The following is a 26,545-nucleotide window of genomic DNA, read 5'->3' on the forward strand; positions in this document are numbered from 1 at the left end:
TTTTTTTTTGTATGAAACATATTTGACTGAATAATCGTGTTAATTTATTTTTATTTAACGATATACTTTCATTAAGCATAGTTAAGGTGGCGAATGTATGAGCAGCAAACTTTTAAGATTATATTCATAATAATTTGTAGAATTTACTCAATGAACTAGACCATTTCTCCCAGTGCACGGCTGTCCAGCACGACTCTCGCTCATAAACGAAATTTATTAGCATTTAAATGTTTTAGCGGCGGACGGGGAGCAGCGCACATATGGGCTGGCTAGGTAATGAATATTACAGGAGGAGATGCGGCGACGAGGAGATGGAGGAGCAGCAGCATCGATGCCGTGGGCCGAAAAGTATGTTGCATAAGCCAAAATTAGTTTATGCATATTTGAAGGCTCCGAAGTGGGCCAAAAAAGGAGGCAAATTTGTCAGCTCAAAGAAGCTGGGTTCGGAAAAATCGAATTTTTGAAATTTAAAAGCTGGAATCGTTTGCCCATTTTTTACCCATGTTTGCCCATCAATTAGTTTTTTTTTGCCCACGTCCAGTTTTTGAGATATGAATTTTCGAAATATTTCGAAAATTTTCGAAGATCAAAAATTTCACTTTTTTCAATTTTTTTTTTAAATCGCAATAACATCGTTTGCCCACCCTTTAGAATTTTAAAAAAATTTATACTTTAGAAATATAAGACATTCAAGTTTACCTCGGTCTCTTTGCCCATCCTTTAAAATTAGTTTATTTCGTTTGCCCACCCTTCAAAATTAGTTTTTAACGTCTTAAAATTTGTTTATAATTTTACCCATCGTTTAAATTTAGTTTTTTCGTTAGCCCACCTCTTTAAAATAAAAATTTTCAGTTTTTTTCGAAAAAACTAATTTTAAAAACGTGGGCAAACGATGTTATTGCGATTTAAAAAAAAAAATTGAAAAAAGTGAAATTTTTTATCTTCGAAAATTTTCGAAAATTTCAAAATTCTAAAGGGTGGGCAAACGTGGGAAAACGATGTTATTGCGATTAAAAAAAAAAATTTTTGAAAAAAGTGAAATTTTTGATCTTCGAAAATTTTCGAACTTTTTCGAAAATTCATATCTCAAAAACTGGACGTGGGCAAAAAAAACTAATTGGTGGGCAAACATGGGCAAAAAATGGGCAAACGATTCCACCTTTTAAATTTCAAAAATTCGATTTTTCCGAACCCAGCTTCATTGAGCTAAATTAGTCGGTGGGTGAGGACCAAAGCCGCCCACTCGGCGCCTTTTGTGCTTCTCCATGATTACATTTATCTAGTACTTTCCGTGCCCAAAAGTATGTTAAGCATTACAAATTTACAAATCTCTGTCGCAGAGAAATAAACGCCGCCAGCTACTTCTTGTGGGGACAAACATTAATCCACAGCTTGGAGAAGTGGAGGAGTGGGGAAGTGGAGGAGATAGGTATCAGGGGAGATAGAATTTAATACTTTACAAGGAAACGTAGGACTTTAAATTCGGATAAGAAGCAAAGCCTTGGAAACTCTATTTCAGAACTAAATCTCAAATTCAAGGATACGCAGGGCGAAGTCTGTGATTACTAATTATTAAAGGAAACGTATCATCATCTATAAAAACTAAGATAAAAGACAACATTACTTTACTTCACTTAAAGTCCTTTAAATATACTTGCGTTTAAAAAGGACAAATCTCATATGTTCGATATAATTTCATTAGCATATGCTTTTAAACTGCACATTTACCAAATGGTTATACTCCTTAAATGTAAACGAGTCAACGAGGAGCTATTACATTCATTACTACTGAATGCCATTGAATTAAATGAATTCATTCAATTTTTATGGCCATTAAAATAGAGTGAAGGTTATTCTGTGGAAAGATAACGCATTTCCGCATTAAAATGTAAACAAACAAATGTGCTGTGTTCTTAAAGTGCCCACTGCTATAGCTGACTAAAATGTTCGAAAACTCGTCCTTCTTTATCTATTCAATGACCTTTTAAAGACATCAAAGCAAACGTCAGAATCAAGGACAGTAGTCGAAAAGCTTCAAACAAGGATAAGTGACACATATAACATTGATGTGCTACAGTGCGGTTCGGAACTATAGGAAGGTTTTATAAAACCAATTACATAAGATATGAATTGGGTGCAAGGTATGGGAAATATTTGAAAAAACCGATGAAATTATATTAAAATATTAAACTAACAAATTATACTAACCAAATCAGCCACAATTTAAAAAAACTCTCGAAATTCGTTGTATTAGAACGATTTAGGCTCACTATAATCTGCTAAATTTTGGAAGAACACGTGCAGTTTTATATGCAAATTGTGCTGTCACCAGAGACACTTAGTGGCGAAACGCACTGTATGCCAAATAGGTCTGGTAACGAATCCGATGCTCGCAAACAAACAATCATGTGCACAAGCTCTTGTTTACCGTGGATGCATCCTGCAAAGCGAGTGTACATATTTCAATTGATTTGGTATTGAACGACGGAGGCTTTACTCTATTCTGTCATGTAGCTCTTGAATTCTTGTTTACTCTGTTTATTTTATTCTTTTTATCACTCGCCCCGAAATTGCAGCACAAACAACGAACGGATCGAAAGCGTTGGAAACCGCGTTGACAGCGCGGCAAAAATCGCGGACGCGAGCAAAAGCAAAAGCTGGTGTCAAAGGTCGGCGCTGTCGCGGTCCGATTTTGGGTCATCCGCACTGAGGGACGGCTGCCGACGAACTGAGGCGACGGCACAGCCATCCGCTCGTTTAAAGGACCCCGAAGGCAGCGGAGAACCACTGGCACAGCACTCGCCTGATAAGGATAACGACACGAAGCTGGGCTTCGGCTTTCGGCCTGGTTAAACAAGGCGGCCCTGTCATATGCCTAGGCCCACAAAAAGGTCTATGACTGTATTGCCACAGTGGTGTTTCGGAAAGTAGAGCTGGAAACTTCAAATAGCATTATGCAAATACAAAATTGAGGGGGGAATTCTGATTTTGACAAATCTCATATTGTAAATGTCCTTTAATATTGATTTTCTTTCGAAATTACAACTAATTGTGTTCGCAAACCAGTGAAAACAGCAGATATTTAGACTTATTAATAATAAATCGTAGTAAGTTTATAGGTTAAATTTGATTTTTTATAAACACCGCCAAGTTAATATTTTAGCCTCGTCTGTAAGTTGTTGCGTTTAGAATCCTATGAATATGAATACAAGCGTTTGGCAAATGTCATAAAACGCTGGTCAAATACATTTTCTTCAATTTCCAAGTTGACAGCAAATATTTAGGGGTTGAAAAGGCTGTTTGTTCAACGCAGAACGTATAAGTTTACCGCAATATTTAGAGTGGCGAAAACTTTTCAATTTTGATATAAATCTCTCTTACTCTCACTCTTACCGCTCTCTCTCTCTCTCTCTCGAGCTTTGTGCGCAAAAGTAAACAAACGCAACTTTCATTCATAAATAGCAACAACGCAACCGGCGAAATCGAATCAAACTGATAATCAAAACAAAACCGAAAGCTCTCCAAAGCAGCGCTCTTCGTAATTCTTACTCACTTTTCGAAGGTCTGGCGAATTAATTTAAATACGCCCACTAAGATCGAACTGAAATCTCATTACCAAATCGCCGTCACACCTCATTGACGCCAGGCAGTCCAAGTAAGGCAGGTTAAGTTCCCCAAAAGGTGTGCAAGTGGTCATAAGTTACTCACAGCTGTAGCTGCATCTGTGAAATATTCTCGCTTGACATAGACTTTACACCGCTGTAATGCAATGCCTTCCAATGTAAAGAGTCGCTGTAGGAATCTGGCTGCTACAGCACCATGCTGAACGTGCGCTTCAGTTTGAATTCTGCCCAGTCGACATTTTCACAGCCAAACTACGAAACTGCACAGTTTATATATTCAAACAAAAGTCATTTATATAATCCATGGATATATATGTGCGATCTATACTTATTGATTTTATTTCGTTTCTTTATCTCAATAATCACTTTCACATGGCGACGCTTGAAGGCACACAAAATCTGATAGCTACGAGGCGGTTCGCTCTTTATTCTCCACTTAGTTAAGAGAGGCCTCCACAAGAGAACTGCACTTGTGTTGGTGTAAGTTGCATGCCGGTTTTTGTTGTTCTGACGCCGATTTTCTCCCCACCTCAGTGAATGCTTGATGATTCATCGCAACAAACCAAATGCAGAGGAGACAAATTCCAAATTTAACGTCGCTTTCTGGGACTCCGCATGGGGATTCGAGAAGTGGGGAAGATTCCGCGGGGCTGAGGGGTGTTTGCAATGGGAGAACGACAACAAAGAACTCGGCCACCTTTGGCCTTGATTTGCAAAGAAATTCCTTTGCTTTTCCAGGCATCAGACAACTTGCATTGAAAATGTAAAAGATATATGTAAATACATCGGTATCATGTATCTTGCTTTATTGCAAATAAAAAAACAAAATAAAAAAAATAAAATTAAAAAATATATAAAAAAAGTATATTGCTCAAATGTAATTTTATCACCTTTAATTAAATAAATTTAATTCAATTACTTGTTTGTGCATTCAAGCACGTTTAATCACATTTTAAGAACTTGTAAACAAAAGGGACAATTTCCGCTAAAACAACATATGAACAGCATATTTATTTTGAAAAGTTGAAGCTTAGGTTGGGAAGTTAGTTGTATGCTAAAATTAAATTTCCGAAATGAAATCCAATAATACCCTCGGCACAGCGTAAATAATACTTGTTTATATATAGTACTCATGAATATCTGTGTGTATACTTGCTACTCAATGCAGGTCATAAAAAAACCTCTTGACGAGGTGTGATGTCATGTTTGTTTCATGTTCTGAACTTACAAGCACATTTTAATGGCGGCTTTAAATTCAAAACACAAGGCACGAGGTGCCAAATGTGCAGTATATTTTCACACGCCCTCCAAACTTATGCAATTGTTCATTTGTTCAAAAAACCATATGCAGATTTTTGAATTTAGAAACTTTGAATTTGGAAACCAGAAACTGTAACTATTTCCGCAAGTCCTTTCTTTTTTCCGTGACCTAAAAATGTTTGGGCCCAACAAATATGTTGTTTCATGTTACACAGTGTACTTAAAACGCACCATTCATTTAAGAATTATATCCCACTTTATACCCCACTTTACTGTGATAAATAGGCAATATATAATATAAATCGAGGAATCCCACACCAACCGCAATTTGCTTTTTTTCGCTACCCAATTGCTACTATCATTTTGCATTGTGCCGTTTCAATTGATTCGAAATCTCAAACAGTTGCTACCTACAGCCACGATTATTGTGCTAGGGTTGTGACAATTGAAATGCAGATTAGGTTCCAGTGACTTTGTGTGCTTCTCAGGCTTTTCAATCAGTAGCGAGCAATCAAAGTGGGCTATCGATCATCGAATCGTGACAAGGCCAGTGGATTTTGAATCTGATCGAGGGATGCACCACGGGCATCCTTATCAGCGGGAATGGATCACCACGAAAGTATTTCAGAAATCCATCGATGACGCAAGAATAACTGTTTCCGGTCTCTCAGAGTCGTCGGTTTGTTTTCCCGTTTTGTGGCTTTGTGGCCGCCATGAATAATGTTGAACAATGCTGTGGAAAGCGGCAAATCGGAGCACCTGATATATCGCGATGTAAGGCGACATAGGCGCGATAAGGCCGTTTTGATAAGATACGCGGGTGGGGCTGGCGCATGCGCATCTGGATTCCATTGGGCGGCGAGAGTTCCCCTGCCCATGGGGAGCCGTCAACAAATTAGTAACCCATTTCGAACGACGGCACCTGTTATCGTGCGCCCTATCTTATCTTATCGCTGACCGTGTATGCTCCGATTGCAAAAGCTACAAAATTCTTGGCGACACGACGAACTGGGCGCGACAGGTTGGGTTGCCTTTCAGCGATACTTTTCAGTTTAGTCGACGAACGACAACGATACGAACACGAATCATTTCGCTGTAGTTTCCGCGTGAAAATTACAGAAAAGATTGTGAGTGCCCCTCAACTAACAGAAAGCCCTCAGTGAACTAACGTGTTTGCCCAAATTCCAGCTCAGCGATAAGAGCAATCAGCATATCGAGTGCGAAATGGTGTCCGTGGAGACTGTAGGCTCTATTTTCATCAAGGGCCTGAAGCTGGTAAGTTTCGGGGCTTCTCTGGCCCCTTCCTATTGAGCAATAGCCTGTTTGTGGGCGCAATAACCAACTGATAAGCGCGCGTTTTATCAGTCCTGCTGTATTAGCAATGTTACTCATACGCCGCGTTGTGCGGCAAGACGGGGCGTGGCCAAGTAGTGATTCATTCCCATTCCTCATTGTGACCTCATTTCATTGCTCTCCTGTGCGCTCCTTTTCCGCAGATCATCAACCTGGTGATCATCTTCTTGTACCGTTGGGGCGATGGTGGCGAGTTCCTGGGCATTGGCGGCACCTGGAACTTGAACGAGGAGAAGAGCGCCGATGCGGAAATCGTTGCTTCGGGCGTCATGGTTGGATTCTTGATTTACACTGGATGCCACACCATTGCCTTTGCCTTCGGCACCACCAAACATAAGGGGTAAGTTGAATGCCGATTATAGCTGAACTTTGACCCGCAGCTCATTCCTTTTCTTGTATATTCCTATAAAACTGATTGTTTTCAATGGTTTTACGTTTTCCAGAGAGCTGTGCGACACCATCATGAACGTGGTTGGCTGCATCATGTGGATCGCCGTGGGCGGAGTGGCACTACACTACTGGAAGGGTTACATGGCCGACGAGGGATTCCTGTATGTGAACTCGGAGCGCCAAGTGGGCATTGCCATGGGCTCGCTGTGCGTCATCGAGGGCGCACTGTACCTGCTGGACACCGTGTTGGCTTGCATACACTATTCGAAGGGCGACACCGACTACCCGCAGTAGAAACCGAATAGTGGGGATACCAATCGCAATCGCCGAATGAACACCATCCACATTTGTCTTTATACATAGATCGATTTAAGTGCAAATTAGTTATTATCCGCAATCAATTATCAAGTATACGTTCGTAAGGGTCAATTGTCGCTGTACTATACACTAACTGTTTACAATTTTCATTCACGTTTAACATCCCTAAATTGGCAAATACAAATAGTTAAGACCACGCCACGGATACAAGTTTTTCTGCATTTGGGAACTAATTAAGGGGATACAATGGAATATCACGCAATAGAAAGGAAAGTTAGCCCTGCAAGTGCTAACCTAAATCAACTAAATACGATCAGAACCCATTCATCGTGTTGCTCTGGTTTTTTGGCAAGTATATATAATATATATCATATATATATATATATATATATATAAAAATAACAGCCTAGATTTGTTGACTAAACTTTTCGGCGTTCAACTAAAATTCAATTGGAATTTCATATTATAAGTGATCATCTTGTTTTTTACTGATATAATTCGTGAGATATTTTAAATGCTTTTAGTACTAGTACTAGTACTTTAGTACTTTCAAAGAACCAAATTTCCTTTTAAAGAACTTGATGGAAAACTATTCACATTGTTTATGAACTGATGCATCTAAGAAAAATGTCAGACGGTTCGCAGAATTTAGTATATAACTGCAAATACGAATAAAGCCCTATATTTATCGGTCAGCTATACGCAGAAGTCTTCATGGGAATGAGTCAAAGATTAAACAGTACAGTCAAAACTACATCATACATTACGTAATGTATGTATATATATGATGTAAATAATACATAGGTTAGTCACTGTTAACATTGCAACTGAAGAACTTAAAATATTTGAATATGCCGAAAAATCGATTGTATGAAAGAAGTGCGCTTCTTTCTTTTTAAAACTTTCAATCAATCAATAAGATCAATCAATCAATCTTACGTCTAAATTAACATAAAAGCGCTGAGCTCAACTCACCTGTTTTCCTGGCTTCCCTCGCCCGTCCACTGCATCCCGTTCCCGCTGCTGTTGCTGCTGCCGCATGCTTCCACTCCTGCAAACGCGCATCGAACACAAGGCGCACCGCATGGCCACCGAACCGTCCTCCAGATTGAGGGCATCGTAGAGCACCGCCTGGTCATGGATGAAGGAGTTCCGCGTGCGCTGATTCAGCAGCTCCAGGGTTCGCGAGTCCAAGCTCTCTCGGTAGACATTGTGTACGCGGTCCAGATTGTGATCGTAGTCGGTGTCCAAATTGAAGGCACTGTTCAGGCTGGCCATGCTGCTCCTGCCCTCCAGCGAGGTCTTGCTTCTGCCCTCCAGCGAGGTCTTGCTCCTCCTGCGGCGCATCACCACAGTCCTGACCGACTCATCCAGAGACGAGCCCAGGTGGACGGAGGTGCGCGAGGTGTCGCCCAGCGGAGAGGGCGAATGCGATTGGGCCAGCGCCGAAGGAGGCAGCGGCAGCTGGGTGGCGGTGGGCACCGGCTGCTCCGCCAGACTCATCAGCGACTGCTGGCGCTCCAGTTGCTTCTCGTAGCCATTGAACTTGTCGTAGTCGATGAAGGACATGTTGGAGTAGCTAACCATATTATCGATGGCCTGCAGGGATTGCAACGAAGCACTCCATTTGGGATTCATCTTCTCCTTTTTCTCGGCTCCGCTCCCACTGCCAGTGAATCCGCTGAAGGTGCTCTTGAAGGAGGCAATCAGCGTGTTGGATCGTCTCTTTTGGAAATTCAGCTGGGGATTGGCGGGTTCCGTTTGATTGAGCGACATCACCGAGCCCTTCCGTTGGGCCGGCGACTGCATCTCGTCCAAAGGAGTCGATGTGAAGGGCTGGGCGGATTGTCGACGTTTTGGAGTCCTCACCGACGAGGTGAGCTCGCTCCTTCGCAGGAGCACCGGCGAACTGACCTGCAAATCAACCACCGATGTCTTCCGCGGCGATGCCGGTGAGGTGAGATCCCCCGATTTCTCCGTCTCCTCGCTCAGTTGCTCCAGCTGGGGCTCGATGAAGCTGCGGCGATTCGGCCGCCTCATCTGGATCATCGAACGACTTCGGGTGAATATGTACGGTGTGCGGCTGGAGTCCCCATCGCTGTCGGTCCTCGACAGATTCTCCTTGCTGCCCGTCAGGTGGTTGATCAGTTTATTCAGCTTGGTGCGTAAGAAGCTATTGGATCGCTCCATTTTGGGCACATTCTCGTAGCCCGGCAATGTGGTGGCGCCCATTGCTGGACTCTGGATGCTCTTCTCCGCCTCGTAGTTTTCCTTGGCTTTCTGGGCCACGTTAACTGGCAAAGTATTGTTCTTGCTATTGTTATTGGGCACTATACTGCTATTGTTGTTATTGTTACTGCTATTATTGTTGTTGATGTTGGTTTGTTTGTTGTTGTTATTCGTTTGGATATTCTTTGCATTCGGCGGTGATTTCACTTTAATACCATTTGGCAACGCTTGCTGCCGATTTTTGTTAACCTTTTGCGTCTTCTTCTGCGCCTTTGCCGCGCTCTTTGTCTCCTTGCTGGAATACATTCCCAGTTCAGCGGACTTTAAACCCCTGCAAAATAATAATAGGCATTAATAGACTGATTAAAAGTCGGCTAACTCGTAGCCGATTGGTTTATATTGCTATTACTCGGCTTGCTATCAGTACGCCAAAACTCACTACTTTGGCAACCTGCGATTGACGAAGTACATATATCAATCATATCATATATATTTTAAGTGAGGATTCAATCAAATTTGGTTTCCTAAACACCCGAATATCTGTTTCCAACACTCATTTGAACACTTTTCTTTAAGAGTATGAAGAAGAGAAGCTCAAATTAATGTTGCACATTTAATGCTACTAATTTCTGACAACCAGAAGATGGAAATATTCAAGCTAAGAAGGGATTGATTATAAACAGATTCATTTTCAAATCCATTCTGCGATCAATCGACTCTGACATTTTCCGCATTCGAAATGACAGTGACCCCAGCAGTATCAGAAAATGGCAGGGTACCAAATCGAAAGCGCTGGACAAGTGCATTCTGTCCATTTATCATCGCCATAGGATGGCTGCGAATCGTTACATTGATAAACGCGACCCAATACAGCAGAAAAAAGAGCGAAAATGCTGGCATATGCCAAGCGTTTGTATGGGTTAGTATCAGTTTGTGTTGGGGGAGCCATTATCTGGTACAGTGGATATCGCACAAGTGAAACTTCGCTCTACTTGGACGAGTAATAATGCGTCGCTCTCGTCACAAATCAATATGCGATTGATCTACACTTAGATCAATATTAAAGCACTCGTTCCACTTCGTTATGATAAGCCAATATTAAATTGATTTTACATGCTTATAACAAATCATTGAGCAATTAGGCTTCTATCTTACAGCAGAAGATTCTTATTCAGAAACTTGAATTGGAACATGTAGAATTATCAAGAAATGCATGTAGTATAGTAATATATATTTCTGGAATACTTCAGTTCATTTTCTCTGAGTGCTTTCTTGCTGTACGTGAACTGGTAGATACGTGGCCCATATAGCCAAAGATACAAGGCCAACACTTGGAGATACTTGCAGCGAGCGGCATCAGGAGTCCATCTCCACTATTCGACACAATTCCAATTTACGACTGACACTCGAACGACTGACATATGTGGACGGGATGAGCTAGCTGCTCCCGGAGAACTGAACCGGGCCAGAAAAGAGGGACACAGCAGTGGAATTGCCTAAATGTTATCGCCAGCAATTTTTATTTCCAGCAAAGCTCAAAAACAACAGTCGACAGCCAACGTGTTGTGATAAGATTTCGAACCCAAAAAGCCCAGACGACCGCACTTGTATAAGTTCCCGTCGGTTGCCATCGAGTTGCCATTTTGGTCGGGGCTCTGGCAGATTGTTTTGGTTCCGTTCCCATCGGCCAAACGTATCCGAGAGATTGCATTGCCCAGGGCCATCTTTTCGCGGAGTGGTGCTGTTCGGCACAGTAATCCGTATTTATAGTTGGATGACTTGCCCGAATGCGAGTTACACTCCATTGTCCACTCATCAAATCAATGTTTTCTGTAATCGCCCAATTATGGCGTTATCATTTGAAGACTTCTTGTGACATTTTTATGGAGAAACATCATCTATTGCTTCGCATGTGTTAAAAGAACGATCTTATCAACCCATTAATATTTATTCACTTGTACCCTTGTCTTTATCAATGTCATTGCCACTTCAGTAGAACTTCCCGAAAGCAAACAATATTTGTACTACATCATGACTCACAGCTAGTGCGATTGGCTTCTGGTAGTCGAGGCCAATTATGTTTGAGCTGGGGTAGCTGAATTGGGAAACAAGTTCTAGAATTTTATTGCGACTTTAAGTTACCCAAAATGTTGGATTTGTTTATGTGCCATATGATAAGTCGAAGTTAATTATATGCTAAAAAGGTCCACATACAACAAACAAAACTCTTATCAGTAGATAAATGCGGCGCATTTCGGCAGTTATAGTAGTAGTTTTATTACAATTATTTATACATATTACCCAACTATCAAACACTAGTGAGTAGTTGCAATACTTTGGTACATTTTGCTTTAAAACTGATTAGCTGATTACGTGACCGTATGTCTCATTTTCTGGGCCTTTTCAAAAGCGTATGTACCTACGATTCTTCACAGTTGTTAATAACTTTTCAGCAAAAAGTGCAAGCAGCCATGATGGTGATGTGGTCGTTTCTTTGAGACCTCTTTGCTCCTAACACTGAATAGCTCGCCAGCTGCAAATGGGTTGTTTTAAATTGTGTTGACCATTGTAACTTAAACATTCATGGCGAAACGTGAACTGAATGGCTTATGAATCCGTCTGCAAAAATATATTGCGCCAGCTTTGGTACAAAGCAGCAGAAATGACTGAAATATATGGGAAGAAACCAGAGGTGCGTATGAAAGCAATACAAATTTAATACATTATTAAATATTAATATTGAAGTTTTCCTGTACAGATAACTTGCCTATACCATACTCTCTGTTCTGAATACCAATAGTTTGACATTTGGAATTTATTTTCGGTGTAGGATTTGAGCAACCGCACACTTCAATGATCGCAACCGCACGGGAAGCCATGATCAGAATATCAATAACACTCAGTCCCTCAAATGCTGAAGATGCGATTCCCTTCTGCGAAGCTTCAATTAGTCGCCAGCGTTGTTGAGGTTCATTTTAGCCGAGTCTTCACTGTCCTGCCAATTGTTTCGAAATTATTTCTGCCCTTGCACTTGCACTAGCACTCGATCAGCTTTGATCAGTTCGATACGGATATCGATATCGGTTGTGCTCCGTTGGCGATTTCAAATTGCATTGTGAGCGGAGGAGCACTAACCAGATTTGATGCTATGATTCACTTGGTCTTGACACCAGTTCGAGTTGTTTGTCTCTCCGATCGAGTATTGCGTTACCACATACCGATCGCTGCGGCGCGAAGAGTCCACCCTGGGGTGGACCAAAACCCATTATGAGTGCAGACTCAACTTTTCAATTGACTGATCAAATTTACCTTGCAAACAATCGATATGATAGCGGAACGAGAGAGTTGCACACAGGTGGCACTGGGAAAAAGATAGTACTCGAAAGTACTGATAATTGTCATAAAACCATTATGAATAACCATTTATATCATTCTAGCCACAGAATCAAGCAACTTAGCTGAACACGTGATGGGTAGGTAACATAATATGCTATTATTATTCGGTTATAACTGAGCTGCCTGAAATTGAATAGTGAGCAACGCGTATAAGTTATCATATAGCTGCAAAACGAAATTTGTAAATATTATTTTGGGTGCCCTTCTGGCGCGATTCTTTTTGTTTACTATGGTAATTAATACCGTGATACTCTGGGTATATGTTGGTCGAGATCGCATCGTTTTCCTCAGCCAACTTTGCACTACTGTTTGCTTCTCCTAGGCCAAAACCAGTTTGCGGCTTTCATTGACAACGCATTGTTGTCCGAGTGCACATACTAGTACAGGCAAGCCTCCCTAGCTTGAACTATCCAAAAATATGAAATACACTTTATTTGGTGGAACGATGAATGACAATGTTCTCTAGCCTTTGCAATTTCCTGGATCTTCCTGTAAAGCGATTCTGTGGACTCAAAATCTTCGACAGAACACTCAAGCTTCGGTGAAGTTCGAGTTATAGAAGCTAGACTGTACAGGTGATTGATGGCTGGTTGCATGGAGTTCCTGTGAGGTGTGCCCCCGATCCCGCTTTCAGTTTGAGATGAGTGTTAACTGCAGGAACCCAAACCGGTTGTGAAACGAATCGCACCGAGTGGTTCGGGCCCAAAGCCAATTACGCCACCAAATGGATGCGTACAAAATATTTCTCGGTGCATTGTGCAGCACCATTTGATAACGAAAGCTGGATAATGAAAGCTGTCCCCAGCCCCCTGATTTTGGACCTATGAATGTTACATAAATCCAAGCGAAGCTCGTAGCCTCCGCTCACGTACTCGTTAGATTAGCCGCCTTTGATAAAGAACAGATATGCCATCTCTAGCACGTGTACAGCTATTTATCTGACAGACATAGAGGGTGTATTAGGTGTACTAGGTTAGTTCGAATGGTATTCAACAACACAACTGTACATACGAATGATAAAAGATTCGCAGAAAGAGCTCTTTTCACAAAAATGCCTTAAGTTTATATGTATAACTTGTAATTACAAGGCCCAAAGATAAAACATTTTAATTCAACTGTCTTTTCTCGAAAGTTTAGTAACATGAACTTTGGAAAGTTGCCGTGCAGTTCGACAGGTTTGAGCTTGCACGTCGTTTAAATTCATTAACTTTACACATTCCTCAAAAAATGTATTTGTAAAACATAGCACACACACTCCCTATAACAAGCAATTAAAAAAAATTTAAAATGGGAACACCTTTAGGCCGAATCGCACCTTTGCTTATGAAAATATAAATAAATAACAAACAGGAGTGTCACAATAATTTTATAAAGAAGGTTGAATAGATTCAGAACTAAACAGTAAGCGAAAGTATAACCATTTTCATAAAAACCAACATAAATTCTTTATTGTATGTTCAGATGGTTTCTTTCCGGTCGATTCATAATTATAATTTGCGAACGACAATTTTAAGAAAGAAAAGAATAGTGGACACAAACAAATTCAAGAATTCCCGAAAACAATACATTTGAAGAAAGTCTGCCAAAAGTTTAGGTTTATAGCTCACTGCAGGGTATGCAATGTCGGAACGTTCCGTCCACTGTTTTGGATCGCAGCTGATACTGCGCGAGAACGAGAGGGCGAATCGCGAAGAGGAAGAGTTGGCGAATGAAGTGTTCTTTACCCTTCGGTCTTATCAGTTTTTAAGTTAGTTTGGTGACGAAGGTCGCTCCACGCTACATTTACATATGCATATATGAACTGCATTATTTTTAAGGAACTTGCCTGCTTTAGTTGCTGTTTGCTGATATGTTGGTTTTAATGTTGTTTTATTTTGAGTGACAATCTTGTGATGTTTTTTAAGCTGCTGTCTATCTTTAGAGGTTTGTATTTTTCATTAACATTTGCATGGCGACGCGACGCTTGCGCGCTGAATCCACAGACATATATGTATGTGTATATGCGTATATATCAGTATATATATACGTATGGCCTTGCTCGATTTCGATTTTTGGAGTTTGGAGCGATCTTTTCAGTCACAAAGGAAATGCACTTCAAATTAGACTTATTCAGCGAGCGCCTTCTTTGTTGTTGTTGCTAACAAAACTGAAAATAATCAAGTTAAGTTATATGTATATTTTCAGGTACGCACGCACACACACACACACACAACGCGCTCTCTTTTGCTTGCGCAATACATAAAACACACACACTTACGCACCGCTTTGCACGTTTATTCTGCCTTTTTATATTTATTTATTTCTATTAGCAACGCCAGCTTTTTGCACTTGAATATATATGTACGTATATGCATATATTTGTTTTTTTTTTTTTTTGCCGCACAGCTGTTGGCTTTTCAAATGACGCCTTTCAGGTGGCCGCTGATCCACAAAAATAAAAGACACGCGGAAAAGCGACGCGTGTCTCCGGCCAACAAACAATAACAACAACGACTATTTCCTTGCGATTTCAGTATGTGCGCAATTGTCCAAAAAACAGCGTCGTCACTACCGCTCGCGAAAATCAAAAGTCGCATGGAACGAATTAAGTTGGGCTAAAATCAAAATAAAACTATTCGCGGAACGGCGCGCTAAAAGAACACCGCGCGCGGGTGACTTGTTTTCAACTGAAAAAGCTGAAGCGATCGCCGGTACAAAAAGCTCAAGCTCGCCGGTGCAAAGAGAGCGGAAAAGAGAGGAACTAAGTTAGTTCAACTAGTCGCTCTCTTCAACTTCGTGCGTGAGTGTGTGTGTGTGTATGTTGCCTCGCACCATCAGCTGATACTCGACTCGAGCTGCACGGTATTAAAACTCAGTACAACAGGTATTAAAGGGTATCAGCAGTGGTGTGCTACCTTAATAATAATTAACAATGGTCTTTATGATCCTAGAAATAAATTAAACAATTGTTAAAGACTTAAGACTAAACTAACAGCAGGAAGAGAGAGAGCAGGAAGAGAGTGAGCAGGAAGAGAGTGACGAATCAGAAGCGAAGTTGGACTTGAATTGAAATTTGAATTTGGGCCGTTAGTTTAAAGCAAGAAGTGTTGTTCTCGATTACAATTAATAACCAATGATTTAATGGGGTAAAACTTCTTGTCTAAAAGTTATACTTTTGACAAGTTCAAGGTTTAGAATGTTTATCTTCCGGTTCAATGATTATTGAGGTCATCCCTCATAAATTCATGTATCTTCAATTATCTGCAAAGTTCAAGGCTAAATATGCAAGCGGAGGCCTTGTAACTAATTAACATTTATACCATAAATCAATCATGTCACCAAACAACAATTTCTTTATCAACCAGGGCATCGATCTCATCGTTTGAGCTGATTAGCGCTTTTTTTTGCGCTTTTTTGTTTGCTTTTTAAATGTTAGATTAAGCACAAACACACACACATGCATATCCATATCCCTATAAAACTTTCCTGTATTTACTTTGCACAGATCCCCAGAAAGATATTTTCAGTTTGCCATTTTGCGATTTATAATAATGAGTCACGCGACTCCAACCAACGAGTTTGTCTGAATTAATTACTGGACGGCACGTCGATTAGCTTCAAGCCAAAAAGCAGCCCTAATTGAGCTCGACTGCCTTAGAAGCTAAATTTAAATTATACAAACACATCGCACAATCGTTTATGAACACACACATACATGTGTGTATTTGCAACATAATCAAGCTGAACAACATGGTTTTGGATAATTTATGAATGAACGAACGGATCAACGGGCGACGAGATCAGGGACAATCTTTCAAAGTTCGTATGCCGATTGGATGACATCATCTATGAGTTTTTGAATAAAGTTCAGCTAGAAAAACGATACGGCAATCTATTGTCTTGACCTACCTTATATGCTATATTATGAATATTACGAGCACGATTACTGTGTATTATTACTATTACTATGTATTATACATCAGTCTATCAGATCAACTCGTAATTGATGTTATAAGGTAACTTTGGATAAGTCCATTCTCTCGTTTGGCAAATACTAACAGTTAAATAAAAGCTCCCAAAGCGGAAGTTTTCATGAGAGTTTATTATTTACTATTGTTCACTATGTGCTAACATTTTGTATCTTATAAATACAGTTTTTGTGCGGATTCGGATTCAAGTCTTAAAAGTGAAGCTGAGCAGCGTTGTTCGATAACAGAAGTTTTCAAATATATTTATTTACTGTTAAATTGCACGAATCGAGCTTTGGAGCTTGCAAAATATATAGCGGACTTTTAGGCAAAAACCAAATAACGCTTGCTATCTTATCCACCGTCTTCTGTATCTATTGTAAAGTCGTTTCGAAAAGTCTTTAAACGTTTCTATTGATAAGATTATGAATTTCGACATGCGACTACAAGTAGAAGATAAAATCAAAGATCAGTTAGAGATCATCGCTGCATTAAAATGCGAGCATCCGGAGGAAATGGATTTTCATTTTACTTGATGTTTCTATTGCTGCTAATCTGCAATTTGGAAAGTATCTTAGGTGATGTAAGCCCGGCAGATGGGAAATCGATAGAACCAAATATTGGTACAATTTGGGATCGAATTACAAGCGGAGTTAGAAACTATCAATGGAAAACTAATTTCATTGAGAAGGAGAGCCCAGAAACTACGAAGAGGAGATCGGTTCTATGGCAAAGACTAACGATGGCCACAGTTCTTTAATGGATACAAGTATTGCCTGATGGAAAATGTTAGAAATATGTCAACAAATTGTTATACAAATTAGTGTGCTGTATTGCAAAATAAAAGGGCCCCTCGTTTATTAATCACTTTTGGAAGCACTTGACATTCTTTTCCATCTCGCAAAATCCGGACTTCTGATCCCAGAAGAGTCCTCTGGGGCAGGATGTGAGCACTGGCATTCCTCCGATGCAGATATAGTACTTGCTGCAATCCTCCGGATGGGACATGTAGCTCTGCCTGGTGGACGGGCAGGTCAAGGCGTTGGATTCGGCTCGAGGTGGAGATGGTGGTGTCACAGGAGGCAACTCGGTGATCTCTGGACTCGTAAGGAATTGCTGCAGAGTGCTGTACTCACTCGATTCCACAATATAGCAAACGGTTACTGCACCTTCACTGTGGGATGTGGATGTAGGGACTTTCACCGTGGTTTCCACATCCGTGAGCGGCTCTGATATCAGGGATTCCCCATAGCAAATGGCCTGATCACTTAACTGGCACTCGGATTTCTCGAAATTCCAAGCAGTGCCACGCCCACACTGATGACGATGGAGATGGCCATAGGCGCAGATGAAGTACAGTCCACAATTTCTGGGATGCGGCAGGAAGTAGGCTCCGAAGTGACGGCACTCGATGTGCTCCGGATCGTACTTCTCCATGGGATTAACCGGCTGACCACTGGTCACATCGACGGCCACAAAGACGGGCTTCGGCTTGTGTGGCCACCAGTTGAGCTCGGAGTTATCCGCCAGGCCACCTGCGGATTCCACAGTGCCAGTGGCTACGCGACGACAGTTGGTATTCTCCGGCAGATCGCAGACCGCACGGTTCTCGTCGAACTGGAGACCCTGGTCGCAGTAGAGTAGAGTGGGCACACGCGAGCAGGAGAAATATCCATTACAATCCAACGGATGTGGCACCAAATCGCCCTCTTGACGTCCCAAGCAGATCTGAGATTAGGAATTTCGTGGGAATGAGAACGAATGGATTTCGTTTAAAGTACACATCTATTTGAGATGATACTCACATGACTGAGGTCACCCACAGTATGTCGAACTTTGGGCAGTTCCCAACTTCGGTCCACAGCGTGACCGGCTCCCAACTGGAAGCAGATGCTCAATGCCAGGACAAATGCCCAGGAGCATTGCATTGTAGTTAATAGTGCCCTTTACTTCTGATAATGGTTCTTTGCGACTCCAAACTAACTATGTTAATGGTTCGGCCGATTCATGACCGACCCTTTTATAAGGTCGATCAAGTGGGCCACACCCATTTGTCAGAGCTAATCGAAAACTTGTGTTTGCATTCTACGCAGATCGCAATGTTCGAGTTTTTAGATATCATTCAGTGAAGTGATGATATTCTCACTTCTAAAAATACCAGACGGTCCTAAGTCATCTAAATATATCCCATCCTAACTAGTTGAGTTTCGAGCAAAGTACGTGAAGTAATACGCTTTTTACAGCCAGATCAGCTGTCATTTAATTAATTTTAGATAGTTTCTTAAGAAGCATTGGTTAAATGTATTTGAGCCCCGGATAACCTCGAACTTATCATGAAGGATAGAAATGATAGATGCTGGAAAAGTTATCTGTTACCTCACATCTTGTTGGGTAAGGAAAACCACCACGATTTGCTTGCGAACATAGCTTTATTGCATTTATTAGATACTGAATACTAAGTGGTAAATACATAGGATCGCGTTTTCAGTTAGTCCTGTTCCGTTGAGTTCCATCCCGAAAGTCCTTCACGACTACTGGACTTATACGGTTCCTTCCGTAGTACTTTCGTTATCACCACCGTCGACGGAGGCTCCTTTGCAGGCTCCGTTCAAAGGCACATATGTGGACAGGTCATTGTCGGACTTGCATCCCTGGCGTGACTCATCGAAGAATGTATCGGCCGGGCAGGTGTTCAAAGTGGCCTGGCCCTGGCTGTTGCAATAGTAGTAGGTGGAGCAGTTATCCGAATCGACGGCGTTCACAAACATCGTCGTAGCATACTGGCATCGATTGCATCCCTCCACCGGAGTGGCGCTCTGGCGGGTCACACAGTTCTCTGAATCGACGTCGTAGTAGTAGCCAGAGGGGCAGTAGGTGGCCACATTTTGGCCGTTCGTGCACACATAATAGGTGCCACACACCTTGGAATCGCCTGTCTTGGCACCGTTCGAGGAGCAGGAAACTGCGCCACCGATCAGCGGAACTTTGGTCACACGGCTGCAGACGGAGGCACTTTCGTAGGTACATTGATTGGCGAGCACGCTGTATGCCTGCGGAAAGGAGTAAGTCACATTCACTAAAGGATGCAGGTAATTTTCCATATGATTGGATTTGGTTAAGGGACTTGTCAAGTGTTTTGGGATCTAGGCAGGGATGTAGTAGGTTTGCAATTGATAACTCACAGTTTGTTCGTTTGTAGAGCATTTACCCGACTGCAAAACGAGTCCGGTGGAGGTGGATTCGCAGTAGTGCCAGATGGAGCAGCTCTCAGTATCGCCGAAATATTGGCCAGGTGGCACGACATCGCAGAGTGAACCTAGCACGACTCCATCAGTAGATTGGGTGTTGGAGCAGGATCCATAAACGCAGGCCTTTGTGGTGGTATCGAATTTCTGGTTCATCGGGCAGTTTCCGGAGCCCGCGGACTTGCCCTCAAGGCAGTAGAAGTATCCACCACAGACGGCAGTGTTTGGCACCCAGGTGTTATTCTTGCCAGCACAGGGATTCTCAACGCCCCAAAAGCAATCCACCTCGCTGCTTGGATAGCAGGAGCCTCTCTTGTAGTCGTACGAGAAGCCTGATTGGCACGAGGACTGCACGGGCCCGGTGGACTGGCAGACGTAGTACGTCTGGCAGGACTCGATGCTGCCCAGCTGCGTTCCGACCCTCACCGCCGTGCAGACGGCCGTCACGTTGTAGTTTCCTTCCAGAATCGCATCGCCCAAGGCTTGGCCGCCCATCAGGCACAGGATCGTGGCCAGTAGAAGTTTGCCTGCAAGCCAGAAATCAGCCAAGTCAATTAGCGAAAATCCTGGGGCTTATTCGACCATCGACCACAGATCACATCCCATGCGAAACACTTGCCTGTCATCGTTAGTTGGTAATACTGTTTGCCGCTGTTGGGGATCGAAAACCACTTGTATCGGCCAATGAAAGGTTGTCGAAGACTGATGGTGGAGTTTTCCCATTGCCTGGTTTTTATAGGTCTACGATTTGAACTTGGCCATCTAGATCGTAAATTGAATGTAGATAAGCCCAGCTATTCTCAGGAATTATAGACAGTGAAACATTGTTCCATTTTTTATTTATTCCACCAGATCGACGCTGAACATCTTTTCGGGTTGTTATTTAACCGATTTTAATTAAAGTATAGTTGTATTAACCGCTAAGTAGCTCTTTATCTGTCATTATTTCTATCTGTTCCGCAACTTAATAATTAAAAAAAAAACAATTGACGCAGCCACATCCTTATCAATGGTGTAGGTCTACCTTGCAAGGTAAAACATCGTGTAGTTAAGCCTAGTGTTGTACAATTACTGAAAAGTTGGGGTTTCATTCGATAGTGTTGTAAGATTATTTAAATTTATTCGTCATAATGTTGTGCAATAGAAAAAGATCCTGGCTTAAATATAATATAATATTTCACCCTAATTAAGCTACTCTTTAAAATAAGAATATTTTAAGACAATAATTTTTGTCTTCTAGCAAATAGCTTACATTTTTTATATGTATTATGTAACTTTGACAACTGCACCTTAAATTGAATGGACTCTTATCTCCTTTGTATGGCGATGACGCTGGCCAGTAAAACTTTTTTGGCGATGAAAAACTTTTGGCTCAGGCAATCTTTACTTTCGGCTTTATTGCCCTGCCATATGGGGTCAATAAAGTGTTGATGGTATTTCCTTGGATCTTCTGTACGTCGATGGAAATTTTCCCTTATTTTTTCGCATTTGGTGACAGTTTTTTCTTTGTTTGTGGGAGATTTCCAGAAATAAGACGCCACTAACCTACTTATGCTGGATATTGGACATTTTAGCTCATTTATTTGCCGAGTTCCTATCCGAATTAAGAATATATACCCTTTATAGGATCGATCGAACGTTACTTCATATACCCATTTACTATACCAGTAACGTGGCTAGATACTTTTAATTGAGTTTCCAGACTTAATTTGTATTTATCACGTCATATTCATATATTCATAAATTATACTTGCAATACATTTTGCAGAATTATATAACGCATTTTATTTATGGCATAAATGCTATTTAAATTATTTTGTGCCTGAACTTGTTCCAGTAGAGGTTGAGGATGAAGTTCCAGACGAGGTCGAGTCGGAGGAAGTTGAGCCAGAGGAAGTCGAGCCAGAGGAAGATGAGCCAGAGGAAGTCGAGCCAGAGGAAGTTGAACCAGAGGAAGTTGAACCAGAGGAAGTCGAACCTGAGGAAGTCGAACCTGAGGAAGTCGAACCAGAGGAAGAAGTCGAAGTTCCATCGCTTTGCGTGGGATTGCAGCAGAGGAACATGGGCTCCACCCCGTTTACGCAGGATCCGGAGTTCTCGTTGAAGTAGTAGTTGATGGGGCAGCTCTCCACGGCCTTCTGGACGCCGTTCACGCAGTACAGGTAATCGGAGCAATTGGATGCCGAGTAGGCGTTCACGAAGGTCGCAGTGGTGCCAACACATCTGTCGCAGTTGTTCCTCGCTTCCATCCTGGTCACACACGCCTTCGAGATGGTATCATAGTAGTATCCCGAGGGGCAGGTCATCAGCTGATAGTTGCCGGCTGAGCACAGGTAGTACTGGTTGCATGCGGTGGCTGCGATCGTCGCTCCCGACGAGGTGCACGTGGTCGGAGCAGACACTCCGGTCAGGGATGGGTCATTGGTGACCTGGGCGCACGATGAGGCCATCTTGTAGCCGCAGTTGCTGGCCTGCACATTGAACACTAGACCAGCTTCGCAGGATCCCGAGTGCAGAACGTTGTCCTGGCAGTAGTTCCAGCCACTGCAGTTGGAAGGGCTGCCAAAGTAGACGCCATTCTTGACGAGATTGCACAGGTTGAGGATGACCGACGCAGTGGAGTCACCACCGGCGGACTCGGTGCATGGATAGCTGTTCTTGTACACACAGGCCATTGTGGTGGGATTGAAGTTCTCACCGGCAGGACAATTGCCCCTCACAGCGCCGGAGGCTCCGCAGTAGTAGTAGCCGCCGCAGGACGAACTGGATGCCGCGAAGGATCCCACCGCTTTACCCAGACAGGGATTGGAGTTGCTGGTGCAGGTGCTCGGCACACTGACCGTGCACTGCTGGGCATTCTTGTCGAAATAGTAGCCCTGGGGACAGGACATGGTCGTGAACGATGATCCCTGGCACTGGTAGTAGGTCGAGCAGTCCGACTGGCTGGCCACGTAGTTGCCATTGCTGACCAGCAGGCACAAGGCGGTGACGTTCACATCGGCTGCAGCTGGAGCGGCACAGGCGATGACTAGCGCCACGGCAGCGAGAATGGTTGCTTTTTGTCCACCTGGAAGCGTTGAACATATTCAAATTACATTCCAATGTATCTTGTTTAATTCCTAAACTTTTATATGCGATACCCACCCATTGTTTGTTTCTTCTTTTGGTGGCTCCTAGTTGAATACTGTTTCTGGTTGATGGACTTCCTCGGCTTTTATTTGTCCAGTCCAGCCAGGAGTTATCTTCGATCCGCTGGGCTGTCCAAGTTGATCGACGACCCTTCAGCTCAGGAACCCATTTTGTGATGTATCGCAAGCGAAGTCAACGAACCATTTTTGCATGATCGATGGCCATTTTGACAAGTCAACAAAGTTTTTGGGTGGATAAGAACTATCCCAGAACTCGGACGGATAGAAATTTGGGTGACTTACTTAATATATTTTTTAGACTGCGATTCTATAATTTAAATATTAGGAAATAAATGTGTAAATAAAAATTAAGAAGAATATATAAAGAATTTCATTTAAGCTTTTAACAGAGTTCGCATTTTAAAGCCAGAAACTTTATAATTGTTTAACCAAATATATACATGATTAAATTTTAAGCAAATTATATCATTTAAGTAGTAAGTTATCAACAGGTTCCCCAAATATAATAATAAATTTCCAGGTGGTCCGTTTTTGTTTTTGTTTTCGAACAAATCAATTAAACGAAATGAGATTAGAGTAATCTAAATTACCTTAAAATTACCTACCTACTATATGGCACTAACCCACACACTTTGTTTTTAATAATAATGACTAACCGTGGCGATTCCTAGTCATATTTTTTTTATCGGAACAGCAAAGTTGGTAAAATGTGGTAAAGCCTAATTGACTTAAAAAAAGTAAGCTAGTGTAGTTCCTCAACTTTAAGATACTCATTACTCAGTTGAAGAAAGTTCACGGACAATAGAAATTTTAAATGTGGTTTACTTGTTTTAGCATACCGATGATATACTAATTTTCACATCAACCTTCTACTTTCTTAAAGTATGTTTACTTTATTTACTCTACGACTATCGTGTCCAATTAAAACCAACGATCGGCTGTTTATTTCATAAAGTTAGTTTAATCGAAAATAATTTCACGAAAAGGTTTAATTTTAAACAGTAATCTCAATCTCAAGTATGTATGTCAATAAGAATCGGTCATCGTGGACTATTAATAGCATAATGTCGTGTGCACCTGACTCAGCAGATCGCAGGCGATAAACATAATAACCTTTGATTTTGAAAGTTAATTACTATATGTGTAATAAATTAAATTAGACCCAATCTAAAGATAGTTATTATAAACAAGCGGAAACACATACTACAACAAACTAAGGGTATGAGCGCGCAAGTTGACAAAAATAAACAAATTGGGTTTTAATTGAACTGCGCGGCGGCATTGGCCAAGTTTATCACTTGTCAAATTTGGATTTAACCGAATCTGATAAAAGTGAAAAATGAATACGCCATGCGTCCATTTTAGCCACTGACGACAGTTCTAGACTAACTTAGAGCTCCCAAAATTTACAGACCTTTCGGAAAATACGAAAATAGTGAGGGCATAGGCATTGTCTTTCGCTTTGTATTTATTGGCAAACTTGGATGGCATCCAGTTAGACCTTCTTTTCCTCGTTAGCCGTTAAGAGGTACTTGTATCTTTGGAATACTAAAAGTTTGCTGAATTCGAGATGGGTGAGTATCTCTGGCACTGGCAGATATCCATCGAAGATGGATTTGTATCTAGAAGATTTACCATTTCATGGACTATTAACCGCAAAGATATAAAGATAGAAAACCGTAGAGTTAGGCTTATGAAGTGTCTAACAAACTTTTATGCCAAACAGACACCAGGTTCGTCTTCATTTCCGGTCTCATCATGATCCCCATGATATCAGGCGCCCTGACCTTCAATGCAACCCTAATATGCAGCTTGGTGGTCAACGGAACCAAGATGAACGATCCTCGGGCGTGCAACGCGTGGATTCAGTGCGTCGATGGGATCGCTGTGAGTGGTAGCTGTGCGACTGGACTCTTCTACGACCGGGAGAGCCAGAAATGCATGAGTGCCAGTAGTGTCAAGTGTCTGTCCAGTGATCCGTGCGCTGCTCTACCCACCGGATTCGCGGCTGATCCGTACTCCTGCAACGGTTATTACTACTGCCAGAATGGCAAGGGGACGCACGGAGTGTGCACCACTGGGATGAATTACAATTCGGGCACGCAGGACTGCATCCGGGATTTTCCGTGCCCGGCTAAGATGGATCCGGATAGCTATTGCAACATACTGCCGGATGGGGTCTTTGTCAAGGACACGGACAACTGCAATGGCTATCAGATGTGCTGGGATGGCCAGGTGATCAATGGAACCTGTCCGGGCACCTTCTACTTCAAGGCCTCCACGGCCCAGTGCGATTATCCGCAGAATGTGGAGTGTGACTTCGTCCCAGTGCCAGATATCATCGAGAAGGGTGTATGTCCAGAGACGGGTGGATTTATATCCGATAACAAGACCTGCAATGGCTACTACTACTGCAAGGACTTGGGCAACGGAGAGTTCTCGCTGGAGCATGGCGTGTGCTCCGACGGAAGATTTTTCCTGGCCACCGACGGCGGAGCCTGTGTGCCGCGATCCAAGGTGAAATGCGGCTACGATCGCTGCGTGGGCTTGGGCAATTCCACCATCCAGCTCGCCAACGAGTCGGATGATGGCTGCAGGGGCTACTCGATCTGCCAGGATGGCATTGTCATTGGCCAGGGAACTTGTCCGCAGGACGAGTACTTCGACGAAATTAGCCAGCGGTGCACCACCCAGGTCATATCGTATACCGCCTGCCAGATATCGGAGGGAACCACCGGGACCCAAGTCCCAAGTAACACCACCACCACCATCACTAGCACCACCATCGCGGTCCCGGTGTCGTGAGCAGCTCCTCATAAGTATGGGTGCATGTGGTGCTGTTATCAGGCCGAAGTCCTAAAAAATTATAGATCAGCTCTTTGTTTAGATTTCGCGGAATTGATTGGACTTCCCCTACAGTAGCACAATACCACAATACCAACTCTTAAAATTTCAAATGTATTTAGGTATAAAGTGATTATTTCGAAAAGCTGAGTTGTACGATTAAAAGTTGATTCATTCGTGAACCATCCGAGCTATATCTTATTCCGCCTGCCAGAAAACGTCGGCTGATGAATGGCACTATCAGCAATATTTTGGTCTCGTGAGCGACGTACGCAATCAGTTTTAATTAGACAGTTTGTTTTTTCGACGCCGATACAATAAATATAAGTGGTGTAATCAGGCGCAATAACGATTAAGTTACCAGATCACCTCTGGCCAAGATTTCCTTGATTCGATTGCCGAGCAACACACTCGGTAACGTGAAACCGTGATGTCATACTCAATAAAACCACTTGGTAATTTGGCGAGGGGAAGTACCAGGGAGGTAGCCATTGGAGCCCATTCATTTCACCCATACATGGGTGATATCAGCGAATGTCAACATTTTTTAACAACTGCAATAGGAGATTTGAATGGAAAAGTACGAAATTATCGTACTACAAAGTTGATTATTCAAACCACTTTTTTCTATGGGCATCATAACAAGATAACTTATGTTATTGAGTTTTTCGGAATTTGTTATCGTTATGACATGATCAATGAATACTCATACATCCTCCCTGTGGACTTCTTAAAGTGGCCATAATTGGTTGTTATCGATAACGAGAGCGCGTCGATACATTTCATTTGCA

At 42.2% G+C, this 26,545-nt stretch overlaps 7 protein-coding genes across 8 annotated transcripts in view; 3 read left to right on the plus strand and 4 right to left on the minus strand.

The window, feature by feature from the left end:
• LOC6616244 overlaps positions 1–15,203 on the minus strand; it is a 48,241-nt gene extending 33,038 nt beyond the window's left edge. Inside the window, exons 1-3 of one of the 2 annotated variants that reach the window (XM_032717270.1) lie at positions 14,831–15,203; positions 14,395–14,715; positions 7,920–9,504 (exon numbers count right to left, since the gene is read on the minus strand). In XM_032717270.1, coding sequence (XP_032573161.1) covers positions 7,920–9,479 — 1,560 coding nt within the window. In that variant the 5' untranslated portion in view covers positions 9,480–9,504; positions 14,395–14,715; positions 14,831–15,203. The remainder of the gene's footprint in view (positions 1–7,919; positions 9,505–14,394; positions 14,716–14,830) is intronic. The other variant, XM_032717273.1, reaches the window with a different exon arrangement.
• Positions 5,903–7,145, plus strand: LOC6616248 (protein snakeskin). Its single transcript, XM_002040576.2, has 4 exons — positions 5,903–6,010; positions 6,072–6,158; positions 6,380–6,576; positions 6,680–7,145. The coding sequence occupies exons 2-4, from the start codon at positions 6,108–6,110 to the stop codon at positions 6,918–6,920; spliced, it is 489 nt and encodes a 162-aa protein (XP_002040612.1). The 5' UTR covers positions 5,903–6,010; positions 6,072–6,107; the 3' UTR covers positions 6,921–7,145.
• Positions 15,204–16,980: 1,777 nt separating the features above from the next.
• Positions 16,981–17,380, plus strand: LOC116801192. The gene has a single exon (XM_032719291.1). The coding sequence runs from the start codon at positions 17,013–17,015 to the stop codon at positions 17,274–17,276; it is 264 nt and encodes an 87-aa protein (XP_032575182.1). The 5' UTR covers positions 16,981–17,012; the 3' UTR covers positions 17,277–17,380.
• LOC6616249 (probable chitinase 10) lies at positions 17,346–18,497 on the minus strand. The gene is made up of 2 exons (XM_002040577.2): positions 18,322–18,497; positions 17,346–18,244 (listed from the first exon to the last, which is right to left on the minus strand). Exons 1-2 carry the CDS (start codon positions 18,442–18,444, stop codon positions 17,381–17,383), a joined length of 987 nt encoding a protein of 328 aa, XP_002040613.1. The 5' UTR covers positions 18,445–18,497; the 3' UTR covers positions 17,346–17,380.
• A 429-nt stretch (positions 18,498–18,926) lies between these two features.
• Positions 18,927–20,628, minus strand: LOC6616250 (peritrophin-48). The gene is made up of 4 exons (XM_002040578.2): positions 20,611–20,628; positions 20,381–20,555; positions 19,699–20,288; positions 18,927–19,566 (listed from the first exon to the last, which is right to left on the minus strand). The coding sequence occupies exons 1-4, from the start codon at positions 20,626–20,628 to the stop codon at positions 19,057–19,059; spliced, it is 1,293 nt and encodes a 430-aa protein (XP_002040614.2). The 3' UTR covers positions 18,927–19,056.
• An 877-nt stretch (positions 20,629–21,505) lies between these two features.
• Positions 21,506–22,991, minus strand: LOC6616251 (peritrophin-48). Its single transcript, XM_002040579.2, has 2 exons — positions 22,906–22,991; positions 21,506–22,828 (listed from the first exon to the last, which is right to left on the minus strand). The coding sequence occupies exons 1-2, from the start codon at positions 22,907–22,909 to the stop codon at positions 21,573–21,575; spliced, it is 1,260 nt and encodes a 419-aa protein (XP_002040615.1). The 5' UTR covers positions 22,910–22,991; the 3' UTR covers positions 21,506–21,572.
• Positions 22,992–24,300: 1,309 nt separating this feature from the next.
• LOC6616252 (peritrophin-48) lies at positions 24,301–25,941 on the plus strand. Its single transcript, XM_002040580.2, has 2 exons — positions 24,301–24,484; positions 24,637–25,941. Exons 1-2 carry the CDS (start codon positions 24,481–24,483, stop codon positions 25,713–25,715), a joined length of 1,083 nt encoding a protein of 360 aa, XP_002040616.1. The 5' UTR covers positions 24,301–24,480; the 3' UTR covers positions 25,716–25,941.
• Positions 25,942–26,545: the final 604 nt, after the last annotated feature.

Source organism: Drosophila sechellia, chromosome 3L (assembly GCF_004382195.2).
Source record: "Drosophila sechellia strain sech25 chromosome 3L, ASM438219v1, whole genome shotgun sequence".
Classification (NCBI taxonomy): domain Eukaryota; kingdom Metazoa; phylum Arthropoda; class Insecta; order Diptera; family Drosophilidae; genus Drosophila; species Drosophila sechellia.

What these genes read in the sequence shown, in the direction of transcription:
- LOC6616248 (XM_002040576.2), top strand. Translation starts at nt 6,108, where the DNA reads ATGGTGTCCGTGGAGACTGTAGGCTCTATTTTCATCAAGGGCCTGAAG. An exon ending in TCATCAAGGGCCTGAAGCTG is followed by an intron (nt 6,159 to 6,379) that starts GTAAGTTTCGGG and finishes CCTTTTCCGCAG; the next exon opens with ATCATCAACCTGGTGATCAT. An exon ending in GGCACCACCAAACATAAGGG is followed by an intron (nt 6,577 to 6,679) that starts GTAAGTTGAATG and finishes TACGTTTTCCAG; the next exon opens with AGAGCTGTGCGACACCATCA.
- LOC6616249 (XM_002040577.2), bottom strand. Translation starts at nt 18,444, where the DNA reads ATGCAATGCTCCTGGGCATTTGTCCTGGCATTGAGCATCTGCTTCCAG. An exon ending in CTGTGGGTGACCTCAGTCAT is followed by an intron (nt 18,245 to 18,321) that starts GTGAGTATCATC and finishes TCCTAATCTCAG; the next exon opens with ATCTGCTTGGGACGTCAAGA.
- LOC116801192 (XM_032719291.1), top strand. Translation starts at nt 17,013, where the DNA reads ATGCGAGCATCCGGAGGAAATGGATTTTCATTTTACTTGATGTTTCTA.
- LOC6616250 (XM_002040578.2), bottom strand. An exon ending in TTACCAACTAACGATGACAG is followed by an intron (nt 20,289 to 20,380) that starts GCAAGTGTTTCG and finishes TCTGGCTTGCAG; the next exon opens with GCAAACTTCTACTGGCCACG. An exon ending in GCTCTACAAACGAACAAACT is followed by an intron (nt 19,567 to 19,698) that starts GTGAGTTATCAA and finishes TCCTTTCCGCAG; the next exon opens with GCATACAGCGTGCTCGCCAA.